The sequence below is a fragment of the Triturus cristatus genome, chromosome 4_1, assembly GCF_964204655.1.
Source record: "Triturus cristatus chromosome 4_1, aTriCri1.1, whole genome shotgun sequence".
NCBI lineage: Eukaryota > Metazoa > Chordata > Amphibia > Caudata > Salamandridae > Triturus > Triturus cristatus.
Genome location: NC_140585.1, coordinates 732638414 through 732656346, shown reverse-complemented (window position 1 = coordinate 732656346; position 17933 = coordinate 732638414). Strand labels below are relative to the sequence as shown.

The 17933-nt window shown below is 43.9% G+C and overlaps 1 protein-coding gene across 1 annotated transcript in view; it reads left to right on the top strand.

Annotated features, from left to right (window-relative positions):
* Positions 1 to 17933, top strand: part of NUP37 (nucleoporin 37) — a 125703-nt gene that overhangs the window by 105799 nt on the left and 1971 nt on the right. The window contains exons 8-9 of the mRNA XM_085653227.1: positions 7206 to 7256; positions 12226 to 12319. Coding sequence (XP_085509353.1) covers positions 7206 to 7256; positions 12226 to 12319 — 145 coding nt within the window. The remainder of the gene's footprint in view (positions 1 to 7205; positions 7257 to 12225; positions 12320 to 17933) is intronic.

Here is a 17933-nt window from a genome sequence, read left to right as displayed (position 1 = left end):
CAGTTTGCAACTTGTGTCTCTCGCCATTCCACGACAAAGGCTGGTGTGACTGCTGTTCAGTGTTCAAAATGGAAAAGACTTGCCGTCCGGGCCGAGATAATCGGTGAGTCATACCAGGGTGGCACAGTCCACTTCGGAGACACCTGACATTCTCAGGGAATCCGACCACCTGCCAGCAGAAGAACAGGAGGAGGACATATGTGAGTCCCTCAAGCTCGCAGCCCGACAGACCAGCCCAGTGTACATCCACTCTCACGCCTCAGACTCTATCAAGGAGCTCCTCCAGGAGGAAGAAGATGCTCCTGAGGGTGCCACATCCACCACTGAGCAATGCATCAGGACAACCGCATGTGTCCGTGTCAACGCCACTCCATTAATCACCTTTCATAAGCGCAGCCTGTCAGAGCTGAGCACTGCCCCTACGGGAGTCGGGCATCAAGCTCACTGCTCAAAGCACCAGCACCTTCAGGTGCTCCATTAACCTCCGGCACTGGTCGACACCAAATTAAGGCCTTGGAGCTAGCTAAGGATGGACTTTGCAGCAGCCCTGGGTGTTGAAACTGCCTGTTGGCACTATTCACAAGCCACCCTGAAGCCGCAGACTGCTCGATGTCAGAAACAACTGGCGTCCAACCCAACCTGAGTGCCAAAGACACCCTCGGTGCCAAAACGCTTGGGTAAACCTCCTTTGGCATCGAAGTCTTGTACGCTCAACATCGAGGAGTGGCCCATCTTCGAAAGGTTCCAGGAAGAATTGGATATCAAACAACACAAAATTGTCATCCAGCCGTGCACAGGGAAGATTGCAACCTCTGAAAAGACTCTACCGCAAAAGCATAAACCACCTTCTGTAGACATTCCACCACAGGATGTCCATGGTCCTCCAGAAAGGCATGAAGACAATCCTCCTCCACCTCCTTCATTTCCAATGCACCTGCCACAATCCTATTCAAATACTGGCAGCCCGCGCCCTTGTCATATTCACCAACGGAAGATTTTGCACCTGTGTACCAGAGTGTTTCCGGTGACCTTTGGGAAGATTATGATGTGGACCCTGCCACTGACCCAAACTTAGAACACATCCCTGTTAGGGCCTCGCCATCCAATGACACGACCGCGTACCACAGTGTCATACAGTGTGTGCCACCTACCACAAGGTGGATTTGAACACTACCTCCCACACCCCCTTGATTCTTTAGTGGTCCCCAATTCTGGAATCTGGCAGCAGTCATGCTACCAGGGACGCACCACCTCCTGATAAGGAAAGTAAGCGCTTACATGCAAGAGTAGCACTAGGCGTGGAAAACCATTGGTCCATCACTAAATCAATGGGCCTATTAGCAAGATATGATAGAGACTAATGGGAGGGAATGAAGGGGCTCTTCCAGCACCTCCTGGACCAATAACTGAAGAAGAGGGAACAGCTAGTTGAGGAGCGTAAGGCCTTCTCTAATGTCTGCATTAGATGTGCTTGGAATGTCACGGATACTGCTACTAGGGGAGTTAACACGTTCATGATCTTGCAGTACCATTCCTGGCTCAGAGTGTCCAAGTTCAAGCTTGAAGTGCAGCAGCACATTGTTAGCTTCCTGTATGACAGGGAGCACCTCTTCGGACCGCAGATGGACACAGTCCTTGAGAAAATAAAAAAGGACATAAAGACTGCGACAGCCATGGGTGCCTTGCAGACTCCTTATGGTAGAGTGGATCGTTTTGCAAGCACCACTACAGTGGAGGTTCCAAAACCACCTCCCCAGAACCCTCCCACTCGTATCAAGCCTGCCAGCAGGGTTATCAGGTACCAGTTGAACACTTTTCAAGGGGCTTCTTTAGGGGTAACCGCTCCAAGAGCTGAGGCAGAGGCCCCCCCATCAAGGTAGCCTCCGCTTCCAAGAACTGACTTTTACCAGAGTCCCATCCCTCTCCTTCCTCCCCAAATCACACAAAACCTGTCAGGGAAGACTTCAGAGATTTCTTCCCTGCTGGGAAGAGATCACCATGGACAAATAGGTTCCCTCTATTATTGACCACGACTGCTGTGTAGAGATTGTAGCAACCCTACCAAACATCCCCCCTTCTCACCCACACCCTCAGCACTGAACATCTCCTGCCTAAAGGAGGAAGTTGAGGCTCTTCTCTGCAAAGGAGCCATAGAACCTGTACCCCCGCAACACTGAGGCAACAGTATCTACTCCTTATGCTTCCTAATCCTCGAAGGATGGGTCCCTCAGACCAATCCTCAACTTCCGTCCTCTCAACAGGTACATTCTATCAGAACACTTCCACATGGTAACCCTACAGAAAGTCATCCATCTCCTGCAGCAAGGCGACTTTGTCTACCCTCGACCGGAAGATGCCTAGTGTTGGTAAAGTCCAACAACCATCGTTCTCTGCAGTGGTGGAACAGCAACAACTTATTGAGGGACAGGCCCTTTTTAGAGCCTGTTCCGCAAGTGACCATTATCATGGACGCGTCCCTAACCGGCTGGGGGCACATCTGAACAATGACCGTACAAGGTCTACTATGTAAAAGGAAAGGGACCCATGCTAATAATAGGAGTTCCTAGGGCAGGGACATGAACATGAATGCGCAAAAAACCATAGCAACTAACAAAATAAAATTGGTGTCCTATCTAGATAAAGGGCTCATAAGGGAAGTTGCCTTCCTTGTGTCAATTACAATCTTCAAAATCCTGGTTAGCAAACCTTTGTGGAAGGTCTAGGAGAGTTGTCCCATCTAGGACACTTCCAGTTCCCCCTTGGAGCCTGAATATTGTCCTTACCAGGCTGATGGGTCCACCCTTCAAGCCCATGCGTGCCCCCTTCAATTTCTTTCATGGAAAGTTGCCTTCCTTCTGGCAATTGCCTCACTTGGGTGTATCGGCGAATTACAAGCCCTCACACTTCAAGAACCTTTTTTTCAAGTCCACAAGGATAAAGTGATCCTCAGAACTAATCCCAAGTTTTTACTAGGTGGTCACTGCCTTCCACCTTAATTTGTTTTTCTCCCGATCTTCTTCCCATGCCCTGACTTGGTAACTGAAAGAGCACTCCACACTAGATGTTAAACTGGCTTTTATGTATTACATTGATGGAACCAAATGTTTGTAGCTTATCCAAACCACATGAAGGACATGCAATTTTAAAGGCGAGAATAGCCAGGTGACTCATCCAGTGCCTCCAAACCTGTTATATTACAGCTAAAAGAGCCCTACCCTGTAACCCCGAACCACATTCCACCGCAAGCCGGTTGCTACTTTGGCTTTACCAGGAAACCTTCCTATAGCAGATATTTGTAGAGCTGGTACTTGGTCCGTGCTACACACTTTTACAAATCATTATTGTGTGGGCGTATTATCAAGGGAACAAGCCAGAGTTGGTCAAGCTGTCCTCCGAACTTTGTTTAAAAACTTTTCTCCATCCACTGCCTTACCACTGTTTACTGGAGGACTGCTTTTCAATCTATGCACAGCATGCGCATCTACAGCCACATATGCCGTGAATGGAATATGTTAACCTGTAAGCATCTGCTCATTGCAGTTAGTGCTGTAGGTTCACATGCTCCCACCCTCCTCCACGGGAGCAAGTGGCTAATGCAGACGTTTTTATCCTTTAATATATTTATTCTACTACATGATCACTGTTCTGTTCTATTCACAGTACACCTTTCTTACACACACTCTTTGGTCGAAAAACAATCTAAAAATGTAGTCCGGGACCATGGGCATCTACACCTGAAGGAAGAGTCGCAGAGACCTTGTGACTCGAAATACTACTTCGACGATAAACACCTTGCAATGGCCAAGCCCAATGCTAGATGACAGCAGTATGCATGGCATATGAATCTACAGCACTGCAGGCAACGAACAAATGCTTACGGGGAAGTAATTTCTTACGTTTAGCAACTACTTAAATGTCCTATTGCCTTCACCAAAGCCATAACCTTATGCTAACATTTTAATGTTAACCTAAGATTGTTGTGCTTGGTTATCCCTCATTGAATGTACAGAAGCAAAAATATCTGTTACGGGCTTTTGAATTTCTGATGTGCTTGTGGCCTTAAAAATATATTTTGCTTAGTTTTTTTTCTGTTATCCATTGTCAATCCCCTGATTTAGTATGGCAAAAGGAATAAGCTGTCAGATCTAATAGAGGACTTAATGGTCTTAAACTAAAAGTACAATCAGAGGGCAAACAAACTTGTGGCAAAAACATTTAAAGGGCTGTCACCCAACCCTTGCTTCCTTGTATTATCGCAACACTTAAATGTTTGAAATCATGCCTCAAATAAGGATACTTAAAGAAACAAACCGTATGGTCCTCAACAGACATTTTTAGCTTTGGCTTGTGTAAAGGAATTGCTGCCGAGCCAATATTATTATTTTGGTTTCTTTTGAATTTAGTTTAATTTATGGTGGAGAGACAGCCTTATCTGGAACAGTAATTTTCCTCAAAGTAAACCTTTTATTTGCCAGTTCAGATGCAAGATCTCTGAGCTGTTGACCTGCAGGTCCCAGTAATGTCAGTGGTGAGTGTTCAACTCACTGAGCATCAACTAGAGTTGTAGCATCAACTAAAGAAGCACTTTTTGTATTATAAGTTTTATCCCCAAACTCTGACACACAGCCCCGAATGTCTGACACATCCGACTCCCTTTTTAGGTAGGCCCTGTTGCCATTTTATATCATGGAGGTCACCATTTTAGGTCATAGAGGTCGCCATCTTTTACAATTTATGCAGAATCAGTGTCATGTCTGCCATTTGACGCAGATGTCATCTGACCGTATCATTTTAAGAACTGTAAAAGTGTCAGGTTGTTCAGCTGATGACATAGATATAACACCCGATACAACATCAGTCTGGGTCAGGTGTCTACTTATCACCATATCCAGGTCAAATAGGAACAAGTACAGACATATAGTCAAAATGGTGTAGTCTGAATTGACATTCTCTTGTGTCCAAAATTCCAATCTCTGATAAGATTTACAATAGAAGGACTGCCATTTGACCATTTAAGTGAGATGTCCTTCAACCAGATTATCAGCGATATTCTGCCAGACGATGGCCTCACCTACTGCTGGTGCATTTCGAAGATGTTACATCTCACTCCATGCTGATAAAGCCAAGTCTCAGAGGAAGGCTGCTACTGCAGGGTGCGTCTACCCTTTGCGGGGAACACTGCCATCACGCCTCCACTGATAACAACCTTTGCTGTCAACAAGTTGTGCAGTTCTTCTGCCAAAGAAACTCTAGGCTTAAGTTGCTCTGCTTTCCATGTTCTCAGTGTAGCGCATAAAAGTAGGTTTTTGGGGGTGTGGTGGGGGGACGCTGCGTGGGGGGGTGGGGGGGGTGTTGGTTGGTTGGTAGGTGGGTGGGGTGGGTGGTGGTGGGATATATACGTGATATATACTGTGAATAACAAAAGAGGTCTGTTTCTTTTACCACAGTGCCCCTGATTACTTCATAGGGATTGTTAGTAATCAAAAGCAATAACTCTGTTTCAACAATATGTTGGATAGGTTTCTGCTGGGCTACAATAACCTGTCTTTCACATTATGCGCTGGTGCATTGAACTCCGTTCACTGGTGTCACTTGTGGGTGGGAAAGCAACAGTTGGCGCCCTCATCGTGGGACTCGTATATTGAAATGTTTTTAACCTGGAAATGTAATTACTTTAAGATCAATTGTAAATATGTATTTGTTCACTGAGTGTTTTTACACATACGGTCTGTCTGATGGAACAATTTCCTAATAAGTGCGTGGGTTGTATGTGTTAATACTTGTTTGGTGCTACATTTAGCTGAACCTCCCATCCTGCTTTACTTAGTCGCTGCATACCATATAACAAGTTTACAGTCAAAAGCTTATTCATCAAGTCACTCTCCAGAGTAGAGAGAAGATTGGGCTTGGCTGTTTATTCTGGTGCTCATGGGTTCATTGGATATTCTCCTCTGGTTCTACTCATTGAAATGAGATGGAGTGTTGCTTGATATGTGTTCCTAAACAGTGGGAAATGTACAGCGGGAGGCCCGACTCTGGTGTCATTATGAGCCCATGCTTCAAAAAGCTTTACACATTACTTTCTTTGCAGCTTTAAGACAGGATGGATTTGTAGTCCTTCTTTGCTTTCTTGCCGTTCTCAAATGCACATTTGAAACTGAATGTAGCTGAAGAGAGGTGCATGTTCTGTATATAGGGCTTTATGTAGGGGAAAGAAAAGGTTGTCTCAGCACTGTCTGCAATATCTTGTTTGATTGATGGAAAGAGCTGTTCCCTAGTGTCTAGGTGGCTTTCAGAAATTAGATCAGAGTTTGAGCATACAATGTGGAATCATTGCTAATGCCCTTTGTTTCCCAGTGTCAGTTCCATAATCTGCCAATACTGGGAGCATTCAAAAATAAGCTAGCACCATTCTACAAATACTTGCTTAGAAACAGGCTGCATCCTTTACAGAGGGAGTTAAAATACGATAGTGCCAAAATGAATGACTTCATAAACTGTTTGATATTAATGGAGCATCATGTGATACGGTACTCTGACGTGGTGGTGAATCCAGAGACTGATATTTCTTTGTTTATATGGGTACAATCCGCCTTTGATCTGCTTAGTCACTAGCAATGCGCAACGTGTTTTCTGTTAAATCTGGGTCTGCATCCAGTTTTCATTAACATTTGGATCTGAATAGTACTGTAATAAACCTGGTGGTGGCCACTCCTTCCCTTACGGGAGTGTGTTTCGCAGTATTTCAATGGAGCGCGTGTTGACTTCTCAGAGCTGGAAGAATTTGATTATGTACTCTATAATTGAGGACAGTTTTAGAACACTTTATTCTAGTTTCTTCTATAACTTAATCATGATATGTGAAGTAACGCTGCTTGTTTGGGAACTTTGCAGGGAGTAATGCCAGATATTGCGTTTAACTGTTCATTGAAACATTTATGAGAAAGTGTTGCAAGTAAATCCCCCAAACAAGAAAAAAATTAATAGGCGATTATGCACTTATGCAGTTAATCTAAGGTTAAAAAGCAATTTGCACTGAAACCAATGGATTGATATGGAATAGTGTGGTGGTGCGTTAATATGTTAAACAATAGTGCCTTTAATACATAGTGATTACACACATGAACTATTCAATGTTATGTTTAATTACTTTTTTTTACGTTGTATCTAACCACTTCTTACCCCAATTCTTCTTTGTATTACAGTTATCCACAAGATAAGAGACCTGCCCATGTGGATAAGGCCAGAATATTCAGGTACTCTGCACTTTCACTAGCCATGCATCCACAGCACCTCATCTTTCAGCCACCACACTTTCTGTGCCACTTATTTCCCATTCTGGTGGTGAGGCTAGCCAGACCTCTTTGTACATCTATCTCTATTATTGTTCCTGCACTGAAAGTTGTTGCACGTTTTTTTCTTATATAGCGAGCTCACTCTTAAAATGACACTAGTCACAAGGGAGGTCCAGAAAGCTTGCCATGCAATCTGAGGAGATCCAACCCCAACAGGATGCGTTGATACCAAAAGCGGGTGTGCTTTGAAAGCCTAGACGCAAAGGTATGCCAAAACATGCTTTGAATCCTAGCAATCAACAAGCCCTAAAAGGTCATCCTCAAAATGAGTCCCCCAAGCAAATGGTAGGCTATAATTGGCCCATAAGAGATTCCTCAAAGCATTCACATTAAGAACTGGGGGATAGTTACGATTTTCAACAAAACTGCATCTTTGTTGTACTGTATACATCTCCTTTCGTGTTAGGATCACACAAACTCCTCCCAGAGCATAAAGACAAAACACACTTAAAGTTATTATCCCAGGAGCCACTTACCTCCAGCAATGAAGGCCAGCAAATAAATCTCCTTTGCAGATCCTATTTTTCCTGAGTTTTGATGTTACACCGTCACCAAATGCACAAAATCAAAACACCAGTTGCCCACTGTTATTCAGTGGGCTTATTTTCTCAATGGTGTGACAAAGGCTTAAGAGGAAGAAGAAAATGACCACCATATTGACTGTCTTTTACAGAACTTGCAATCCATTATCTTCTATTCCTCAGAACAGTATTTAAAACCAGCTCAAAAAATGTGAAAGCTCCTGTTAAAGTATGCTCCGTTAGAGTATGGGTTGAGGGCATGTAAAAAGCATCTCTGCAAGATCCATTTTACATCTGAAGTCACATTCCACCAAATTCTGTTATACGGGCCACAAGAGCATTCACACAGGACACCTGCGAGGGACCTCCTGTGGACAAAGAAAGCAAGCCCATAGAAGCCACCAGCAGAAGGATGACTATGGTGGTAGCCACTAGCTGGTGCGCTGCAAACTCCCAAGCTCTGGTCAAGAGATAGGCACTTCCAATGGGGCAAGTTGAAAGAGTTCCTCCAGCATGTCTTAGGAGTACTGGAAGAAAGGTGCTGAGATGGTGTCAGAGGGAAAGTTGTTTCCAATACAGGACTTGGTGTGCCTTGATGCGGCCGGCAATGTCCGTTGTCAGATGAATACTAGAGTTCTTTTACAGTTCCATGCCTTGGTCCCTTTGTTTTTGACCAAAAGTCCAACATCATCTGATCAATTTTCCTTTTAATGGAGTGCACTTATTTAATCCACAAGTAGACAAGGGCCTACAAAAGGTAACCAAAGCTACTAGAACAACAAAATCCATAGGCACTCTGCAACAACAAAAGGCGTGTCAATAATGCAGATGTCCTAGTGGGTACAATAGCCAAATGTATCAGCTGGTCCATCAGTTATTTCTGTAGTCTCAAACTCAGCAGAAGCAATCTTCTGATGGCCAGTTCTTATACCAGGCGAACTTTTCGAGGATTCAACAGAGGGCAAGGTAGAGGCTCCCACAGCAGGAGTTCTACCTGCAAGCAATAACTCGAGTTCTTTCCAAATTGCACGTCACCATTTGGGGAAAGGCTTAGAGACTTTCCTTTCTTTCGCAACTGGGCTTTATCCATGGTAAACCAGGATATTCTATCAAGCTCACTCATTTCCTACCAAACATTACTTATCACTCATTCCTCAACAGCACTGCAAAATATAACAAGCACTGGTATAGCCAATAGGTCTCGCTTTTGGGACCTTCTAAGTATTTAGTTATGCAGCACAATATCCATGGTGCAACCATATCAACTGTTGCGTGGCTAAACACTTATAAGGTCCCAAAGGCGAGACCTATTGGCTATGCCAATTCGTGGTGTGGGTGTGGGGGTGTGTGTGTGTGTGGGGTTGTGGATGTGTGGTTGTGTGTGTGGGTGCAGTTGTGGGTGGATATGAGTTGTGGATGTGTGGTTGGGTGTGGTTGTGGATGTGTGGTTGGGTGTGGTTGTGGATGTGTGGTTGGGTGTGGTTGTGGATGTGCGGTGGCGTGGTTGGGTGTGTGGTGTGGTTGGGTGTGTGGTTACGGGTGTATGTGGATGTGGGTGTGGTTGTGTGGTTGTGTGTGTGGTGTGGTTTGGGTGTGGTTGTGTGTGGTGGGATGTGTGTGTGGTTGGGGATGTGTGTGTGGTTGGGGGTGGGTGGGTGTGGGTGGGTGGGGGTGTGTGTGTGGGGTTGTGTGGGGTTGTGTGGGGGGGTGGGGTTGTGTGTGGGGGGTTTTTGTGTGTGGGGGGGTTTGTGTGTGTGGGGGGGTTGTGTGTGTGGGGTTGTGTGTGTGGGGTTGGTTGTGTGCATGTGGTTTTGTGGTTGTGTGGGTGACAGTAATACTAAAAGCATCTCAAAATAACGGAAAACAAACAGAGTTTGTGGAAAGAGAAAGTACGTAAGTCAAACGGGCGCAGCAAAGCATTAACACAACAACAAAACAAACAAGATCACTTAGCGAAGAGTGAGTGCTGATAATGGATACACACAGCCCATCATCTTAAGAATTCGATTGCAGCCAATGTGCACTCAAGCCTGCCCCCTCCTTGTGAGTTGCACCCCATATTTCATGAGTTGTAACTGCTGCACCCACCATAGCGCTTTGAGATCTAAAGCGCTACATAGGTCTAATCGATTAACCAGTCGCCAACATGCTGTGCTTTTAAAGAGAAGTGCCAAAAGTTTCCAGCTTCCTCATCATGTCCTCATGAAAGCGCCAACGAAAGGACTTCCTGAATGGTGCAATGGACATGAAGCAGCCGCTGCGATCAGAAATAAACACTGTGAACGTTGTCCAGTTTCACAGTAACATTTCCTTAATGTTCTTTAAGTCACAAAACAGTAATACTAAAAGCATCTAAAAATAAAGGAACACAAACATAGAGTTTGTGGAAAGAGAAAGCACATTGTAAGTCAAAGGGGTGCAGAAAAGCATTAACACAACAACATGTTCTTTGATGTTTGATGTTCTTTGAACGAGAACATCAAAGGGGCGCCGTGAAAGTGATCGCGGGCGCTTAATGAGCATGACGAGGTTTGCCAGCCTCTGCTCCTCAGCCCGCGCACATGCACTGAAGGTCTAGGCTGGCCATGGTAGCATTTTTTTGAGTCCTCACAAAAAGTCTCGGCAGGCCAGCGCATGTGCTGGGTTAGGCGAGACCTAAAAAGTACCATAGCCCACTGCTGTAAGTGTGCTCCTTACTCAGCGAAGTGGCAGTTGAAGGGGTGCTCTGAATCCTAGGGACCAAGGGGTGCACGTCATCTACTTCCTCGTCCCAAAGAAAGACAGCAGTCTGTCTAATCCTAGATTTTATGATCTGTAATACATCTCTTGAGACAGTACATTTCAGAATGACCATGCTTAATGTCATCCTTCTGCAACAAGGAAAATACCTCAGAAGCCTCGCCCTAAAGGACACCCGATTCCATATACTTATGCCACTGAATTATCAGCTCAACGAGTCATTCATGGTTGGTTCAAACCATTATCAGTTCACAGTTTAGCCTTTAGGAATAATGTCGGCACACCTCCCACCAGAGCAGGTATGTTTGCCCATACTTAGACAATTGGCTGGTGGGGTCCGAACACATCTCCAGTGACTTTCCCTCCGTCACTGGAGATGTGTTCAAAGCGTTCTGTGTTATTTGATTACGAGATTGGTTCCACTTGATTTGTCTGTCATCTCCATTTGTCAGGAACTGTAGATTATATTACTCAATAAGCTGATCTAATGGTCGAACATATTAGTAAATGGTTGACTAATATGAGGGATACTCTGGGACACCGCATAGTCGCTCAGTCTGTGCGGATTTTCACATGGAAGGTTGTTTCGATTAAAAAGGATTAAATCCAGTTAAGGGCTGTTTCAGCCATTTGAGCTCACTCACCTGTGTCTCGTTTCAAACCTTGAGAACCAATCAGAATCAGGACTGTGGGCTTGTTTTTTTCCCATTTCAACAAGGATATCTTTTCTCATATTTACTGAAGTAAACTCTCTCCCACTGAGGAGTCGAAAACCCTTCTTTTCAATTGAGGAGAACAATGTGTGCTTCATGTGTTTGTTTAGTTTCCTCCCTCTATATGATCTTGCTTGGGAAACCTAGAGACCAAATGTCAGTTGCGTCTGTCTTTGAGGCCCGAGAAAGGTTCCTTCTGAAGAGTAGCGGCCGCCTCAGGTTTTAGTGACACTGGACCTTAATCTGAGAGGAGGTGTTAATCCAAATTGAGGTGTCAGTTTACAAATTCCATGTGAAACTTCCTTTGTGTCCCTGGTTCAGACTGTATCTGGGGAGGTTAGTTGAAGCAAATCTGTCAGACATGACTCTGTCTCCAGTAGTCACAAACCTCCAGTATTTGTGAAGGCAGACATGCGCGGGGAGCGCTGTGTTCTCCATTGCCCCCTCTTTGAGCAGAAGCAGCGAGGGTTCCTTTTACCTACAATGACTTTCAGTTCCTGTAGTATAGGGCTTGGTGACAAAAGTCGACCAACTGGGTGGGAGAAATTGGCCTTTATGGCTGTGAAGTAACTGAAGTGCTTGTTAATAGGGACTCGTTCCTTGAGGAGAACATGTTGTGCAGTATTGGATTTCTCTAGGCGTCCCAAGTTCCCGTCCCATCTTCTTTATGCGGGCCACTTTGCTTGAATTTTCGTCTTCCTGCCTGCCACAAGTGGGAGCATTGAGAAGCTGAGTAAATGTATACATTTCTGTTAAAAAACGTCACTTTCATTATTACTATTGATGTGGTGTTCGCCAGTCTTTTGGAATGTATGTAACCCCTAAATGTTTGTGTAAGAAGATCTTTCCTTTTCATGTTAAAGTCCTGTGATAGCTGAATAATGCTGTTCTCCCTAGGTGGTGCAAATCCAATGAAAATGTGTTTGCAACAACTGGTTGTCCAGGAAAGGTGAACACTCAGCTACTTATTCATCATTTCGGACACCCACAGGTGAGAATAACACAAGCATTGCACGTTTCTTATTGTTGCATTAGTCCATTCACAGTGTCCCTTTTCCCTGTTGTGAAGTATTTAGCAGATAGCTTTCTGTTTTGTAACGTGGTCAAATTGTAAAGCAAATAACATTACTGTAAGTGGATGGTGAAAGCATTGGGTGCTAATTCAATGAATTGTAGTGTAGATTCACAGTATTTTGTGTAGTAATTGAACATACTGTGATAGACCTACATGAATACTGATGAAAAAGACTCGTAATTCACATTATACTGGCCATTTCTCATTCTAACTTTATAGAATGGTCTCCACAGGTTTCTGGGAAAGCTGGAAGAAGGGCTACTATGGCTGTGAGACCATTCTGTCAGCGTTCCCGGAAAGTGGCAAGCTCAACTCATCCTTGTTTGTCATGTAATGTGTCTTATGTTATTTTGTTAACCAGGAGACTTTCTCTCTTTCTTTTCCTTGAGGTTTTCTGAAGCTACTAATAGGTAATTTTATAAGTATAAAATTGAAGCTTTTAAATGTTATTTCTTTTAGACTGAGCTTATAAGAAGCTTTTTTCTAATTTAATGGGTGCCGTCTAAGTGCTAAAGCATCAGTTGTAGCTTCCAGCTTCTAAAGGTTTTGGGGGTTGTGCTGTATGGTCCGGCATCACAACAGCTTTATTTACAAGGCCTGGCTTATGCATGGCCGAGCTACAGAGCTGTAGCCTGGCCAAGTTTCATATGTTATATAGTGACTAATACTGGGACTGTATCTGTTGCAGATGTGCAGTTGAGCAGGCGGTGTTTCTTTACCTAAACAGACTAATCACCATTATTTTTAACGATAATGATAGGAATTAATTTCCAGTGGTGGTAGTTTGTTGAGTGAACCTCCTGAGGGAAGTCGCGTTAATGTCCTGCAAATTTTGTGATCAGTGATTTGTTGTTGTACTGGCATATTCTCTCCATGGATCATCCACAACCAGTGCCTCATTCTGATGGCATTGGTGACTCTACTCGACTGGTTTCTGTTGGGAGAATGAGATAATTTAAAGAAGTTGTGAAGCACATTGTCTTGCCACCTCTGCAGCAACTCTTGTCTCGCCTAACTTAGGCTTTTCAGTCCTCAAGCTAGCCAATGACTGAGGGCTGGACTCCAAATTAGAAAGCAACCGATTCACCCTTTCAAATGGCACTCCAAGCCGCACCAAGGTCAGGAGGCCCTCCGTTTTCAGCCACCTGCATTCCATCGCATTTCACACTCTTGCAAATAGAGGGTGGCTTCAAAGGCCGTAACAGAATATACCTCTGCGATAGCCTTGTATAGTGGAAGGCTTAGAGTACAAGTAAACCGAAAGGTAAGTCCATGTAAAAAGGGGGAAATAAGACCGAGTACAAGTTAAATAAAGTGACTGGGGCTAACAAAAAGTTCCACTCTCCTCTGAATGGAGTAAACACTCAACACCAACAGGAACAGTGGAAAAGGTATATCAAGCACAATATTTTCTCCATGTTATGGAGGGACAGGCACCAGGCAGTTACTACCAGCGCCACAGGTGGCCCTGGAGACATCAACTAAGGCTACTAGATGAATTTGGTGGGCATGGAGGGTGACTAGGGACACCCACCTTCTGGGTGAGAGTGATGCTGCAGGAACTGGGGAAGTTGAAGGGTTTTGAGGCTAGGGACACAATAGGGATCTCTAGGTTGGAGACCTCTTAGAAGGGGGGGGCCTCATATTCTTCACATCGCTGCATAGGGAGTACCAATTACATCCGAACCAGTGCTTGCAATACGCGCAGGTGAGGCATGTGTGGCGGGTGTAGAAATTAGTGAGCAAGAGATCCCGAACTATGCGCCTTTGGAAGGCAGGCTTCATATGTAGGAGCTTAGAAGGGGTGCTATTTCGCAGACCTGCATGATCCCGAACAATAATATGCCAGACACCTTGCTTAAGCTCAGAGGGCGCTGGGTACAAGATGTGAGTGAGGTTGATTATAGGATTGTGAGGTAGCCCTTCATGCACCGCAGATCTGGGGACAGTCTTGTTCACGTTTTGGGCTTGTCCAGTGACCCGGGACTATTGAGAAGATATAGTGTGTGAACTACGTGATATCCTGGGGCTTGAAGTCCCACTGGAGGCTAAATATGTTCATTACAGTTCGGGTTGCGATGTTGCATATGAAAAGAAAATCAAATACATTTTTTTTTTTCTTTTTTTTAAAGATTTTCTCCATGTTTTCATGGCAACTTCACCTTCTTGTAGGCTGACACAAACAGATCTGAAGATCGCTTTTGTTTGAGAAAGAATATTAAAAAATGTTGCAAGAAAATTAAAGGTGTGCTGATCAGAAGTTCTGCTTTAGATTGGGATGATGTCTGCTGAAATGTTACGGGTAGATCACACACATAATGCTCCTCTATGAAACTCCCATCCACAAATTCTCTACCCAGTTTGAGACCCTGGGTAATTCAGAAACAAACTGAAAACTGTTCTGTAATGGCAAATGTATGGTCTCAGTTCCCGATAATTGTCCCGTTTATCTACAGAAGAACCTCCCACATCTCTGCCTGGTCCAGCATACAATGATTTACCGTTGCCACCTGGCAGTCTTAATGATAACAATGTGATAAGTAGAATTTAGAAAACATGTTTCTGAAACATCGTATTTGGCTGTGAATGCCTATATTTTTCAAAGGTATCATATCATAAATAAGAACGTTTAAACTGTAGTGCCATTTGGCACACTACCTCAAGCTTAACAGGTCTATTGACTGTGTAGAGGTGGCGACAGGCTGAGGCAAAACTCTTGTCCGCACCTTTAACCAGCGCTCCATTTGGCCAGGTAGTTTTTACTTATTTGGCTATATGGTTCAGCCTCTTGTGACGCTTCTTACTGATGTGTGTGTTCCATTCATTGGTCGGCTATGATTGCCGGAGAGATGGCGCACTCGTTCTCACACAGTCAATTAGAAATAAGGGCGGCATCAATAGAAAAGAAGGGGAAGTGTCTCTCGCGCATTGTGGGTATCATGGCGATGTCACCGGAAGTTATTCTGGAAGTGCCTACTTTAGACGGCCAAGCAAATGTTTGAAAAGAGTAGTTCACTTTCCAAGTTCAACCACCAGATGGTAAAATGCACTCGACATACTACTCTTATCACATCGAAAAGCTGCAAACAATGGTTGTAAGTAACTGTTCCTTCATATGGCGTTTGTAGGTGTTTGCTTTACTGACGCAGTTTGTGCCATATGGTTTTCGGCTGTGCTTTTCAGGAATTCGGGCAACAAAATCGTCTGCTAGAAACCTTGCATTATTTTTGCATTAATCCAAGTACCCTCCGCTGACAAATCGACAACTCTATAAAGAGTCTTGGGTGTTATCTGTTTCTTGGAAATGAGAAAATTGGATCCATTCCGAGACAAAAAAATAGTAATGTGTTTCTTAAGATTTGGAGACAGATGTTTTCACAAGGCTGTTTTCGTTGGTAGACCATTACTATGTTTGTTATTATAAATAACCGGTTTAGAGACCTCCTTTTCTGTTATTGAAAAGTTATTTCCCCAAGGCTTGCCCCATTTACGTGTTTAAATCCGATTTTGCAGAGTTCTCTGGAGAGAAATGAGTGTACATATAATTGCTTCAGTCAGGTGCAGTCATACATACTCCATGTGAGCCCTTTCTTGCAGACGTGTCTTTATTAACTGTCTCAGGCTTTGGCAAAAGTTCCACTTTTAAAAGTGAAAACACTGCATTCAATTCTGATACTGGCTTCGTAAGACTTAGTTTAAAATATTATTTGTAATGTGTATTACACTTCTTGCCAAGTCTAGTAAATTGTTTCACAACTGAACCCCTCTCTCCTGAATAATACTTATGACATGCGATTAAGTTTAAAACAAATGTATATCCAAGAAGCACTTCACTACTGAACACACGTGATTTCCTACTTCCACATTAAAGAAATGTACTCATTTTGTAATTGCACTTTAACTGAGCATAGAGGCTTGCAGAGTTTTGAATTTAGTTGCAATCGGACGTCTTTTTAAAGTCTTTCTATTCACAGAACAGGTCAGTTACGTTTTTTCTGTCTTGACTAACCTGGAAGAGGTCTCTTTGCCTTTGTGGATCTTCGTGCATTTTTTGTCCATCGCCTTTACCCGAGAGGGCGTCCCTGAGAGAGATCCCAACATCCGCTTGTCAAGGGGGCGTGGCAGTGCAAAGCATACACTCGAGAAGCACTGGATAAGAATTCTAATTATAAGAGCAGATACAGCTCTAAGAATGGAGGGGCATGAAGATAGAACAAAGGTGTACCCAAGCCTGAATGTACTGAGGCTAAAGACATGTCAGAGGCTTATAGGCCCTGGTGCCCAAGGTCAACTAAATTAGGAGGCTCAGAGGGGTGGAGTTAGGTGCTTCATGTAAAACCAGCCTTTGCGTTGCAATGGGTATCGCATTTGCGAGAGTTTAAGCTATTGGCATTGTAAATGACAATGCCTTTTATTTATCTGTTTTGATAATTAACACGTATGTAAAAGGCATTGTCATTTACAATGCCAATAGCTCAAACTCGCGTAAATGCGAGACCTATTGCATTTCAAAGAAGCGGTTGCCATTGTCCCGGGCTGCTTGGAAACTGAAAGGGTGCATGGTGCAATGAATGTTGCAGAAAAGCATGTGGTGCCTGCAGTAGGAGAAACTCATTAACGAAAATAGACGTAACATGTAACAACCTAAGTAAAAGCGCCAGTCCTCATAGGAAGTTACAAATGAAGACATGGCGGTACTAAGGTAGGACTAACAAGCCTAATAACGAATCAGAAGCAGCATTTACGAAGGAAAATTACACAAACCAATGACAAATATGGGCGGAGAGTGGGCGGGGCTTCACGTCTATACTTGAATACAGCATACCTCGCAAAGCAGCGCATGTACTGCCCAGGCTCGACCTAAAAAACAATGCTCTTTATCTAAGCATCTACATTCTGTGCACTATTTGTATTCCAGTTTCTAGTAAGCTGTGTATCTGACTGCTATTCTAAACGATGTATAGCACAGGGACCTAAAACACTGATTAAAGGCCTAAAGACAAAGCAGATTGTCTCAGTCAACTGTGAAGTTGTCTGTGTTGATCTTATTCAGCTAAAGCTGCGGTTTGAGTGACCATATTCCTCCTCTGGTCATAAAGCACCACTGACTTATTGACCTTATGGTATAAGGGGACTACGGTCCTAGTTCAATAATAGAATCTCGAGCTGTTGCTTGCTGAACCTTGTGTCTCTCCCAGAACCTATGATCAGTATTTACTCGTTGCTGATGTTGAGCTTCCAAAAATTCTTTAATTCATGCAAGCACCTCCAGATTAAGTGGGACAAAAACCCTGCATCTGGAAATATGAAAAGGATATGCATGTGGGATTTTAGGTTATACAAGTAAACGATGGACTCATGCAGTCTCAGAGATATGTTCCACAAACAGCCACATAACTGATGCCTGTGGTAGAAAAGCAGAATAACTCTTTGATAACTCATGGTCGGTGTATTGAGCAGTCCCACTTCCCAGGAATCCCGCACAGATGCCACGGAAACTAGAGCAGTTCCCATGAACTGTGTGGGGAAA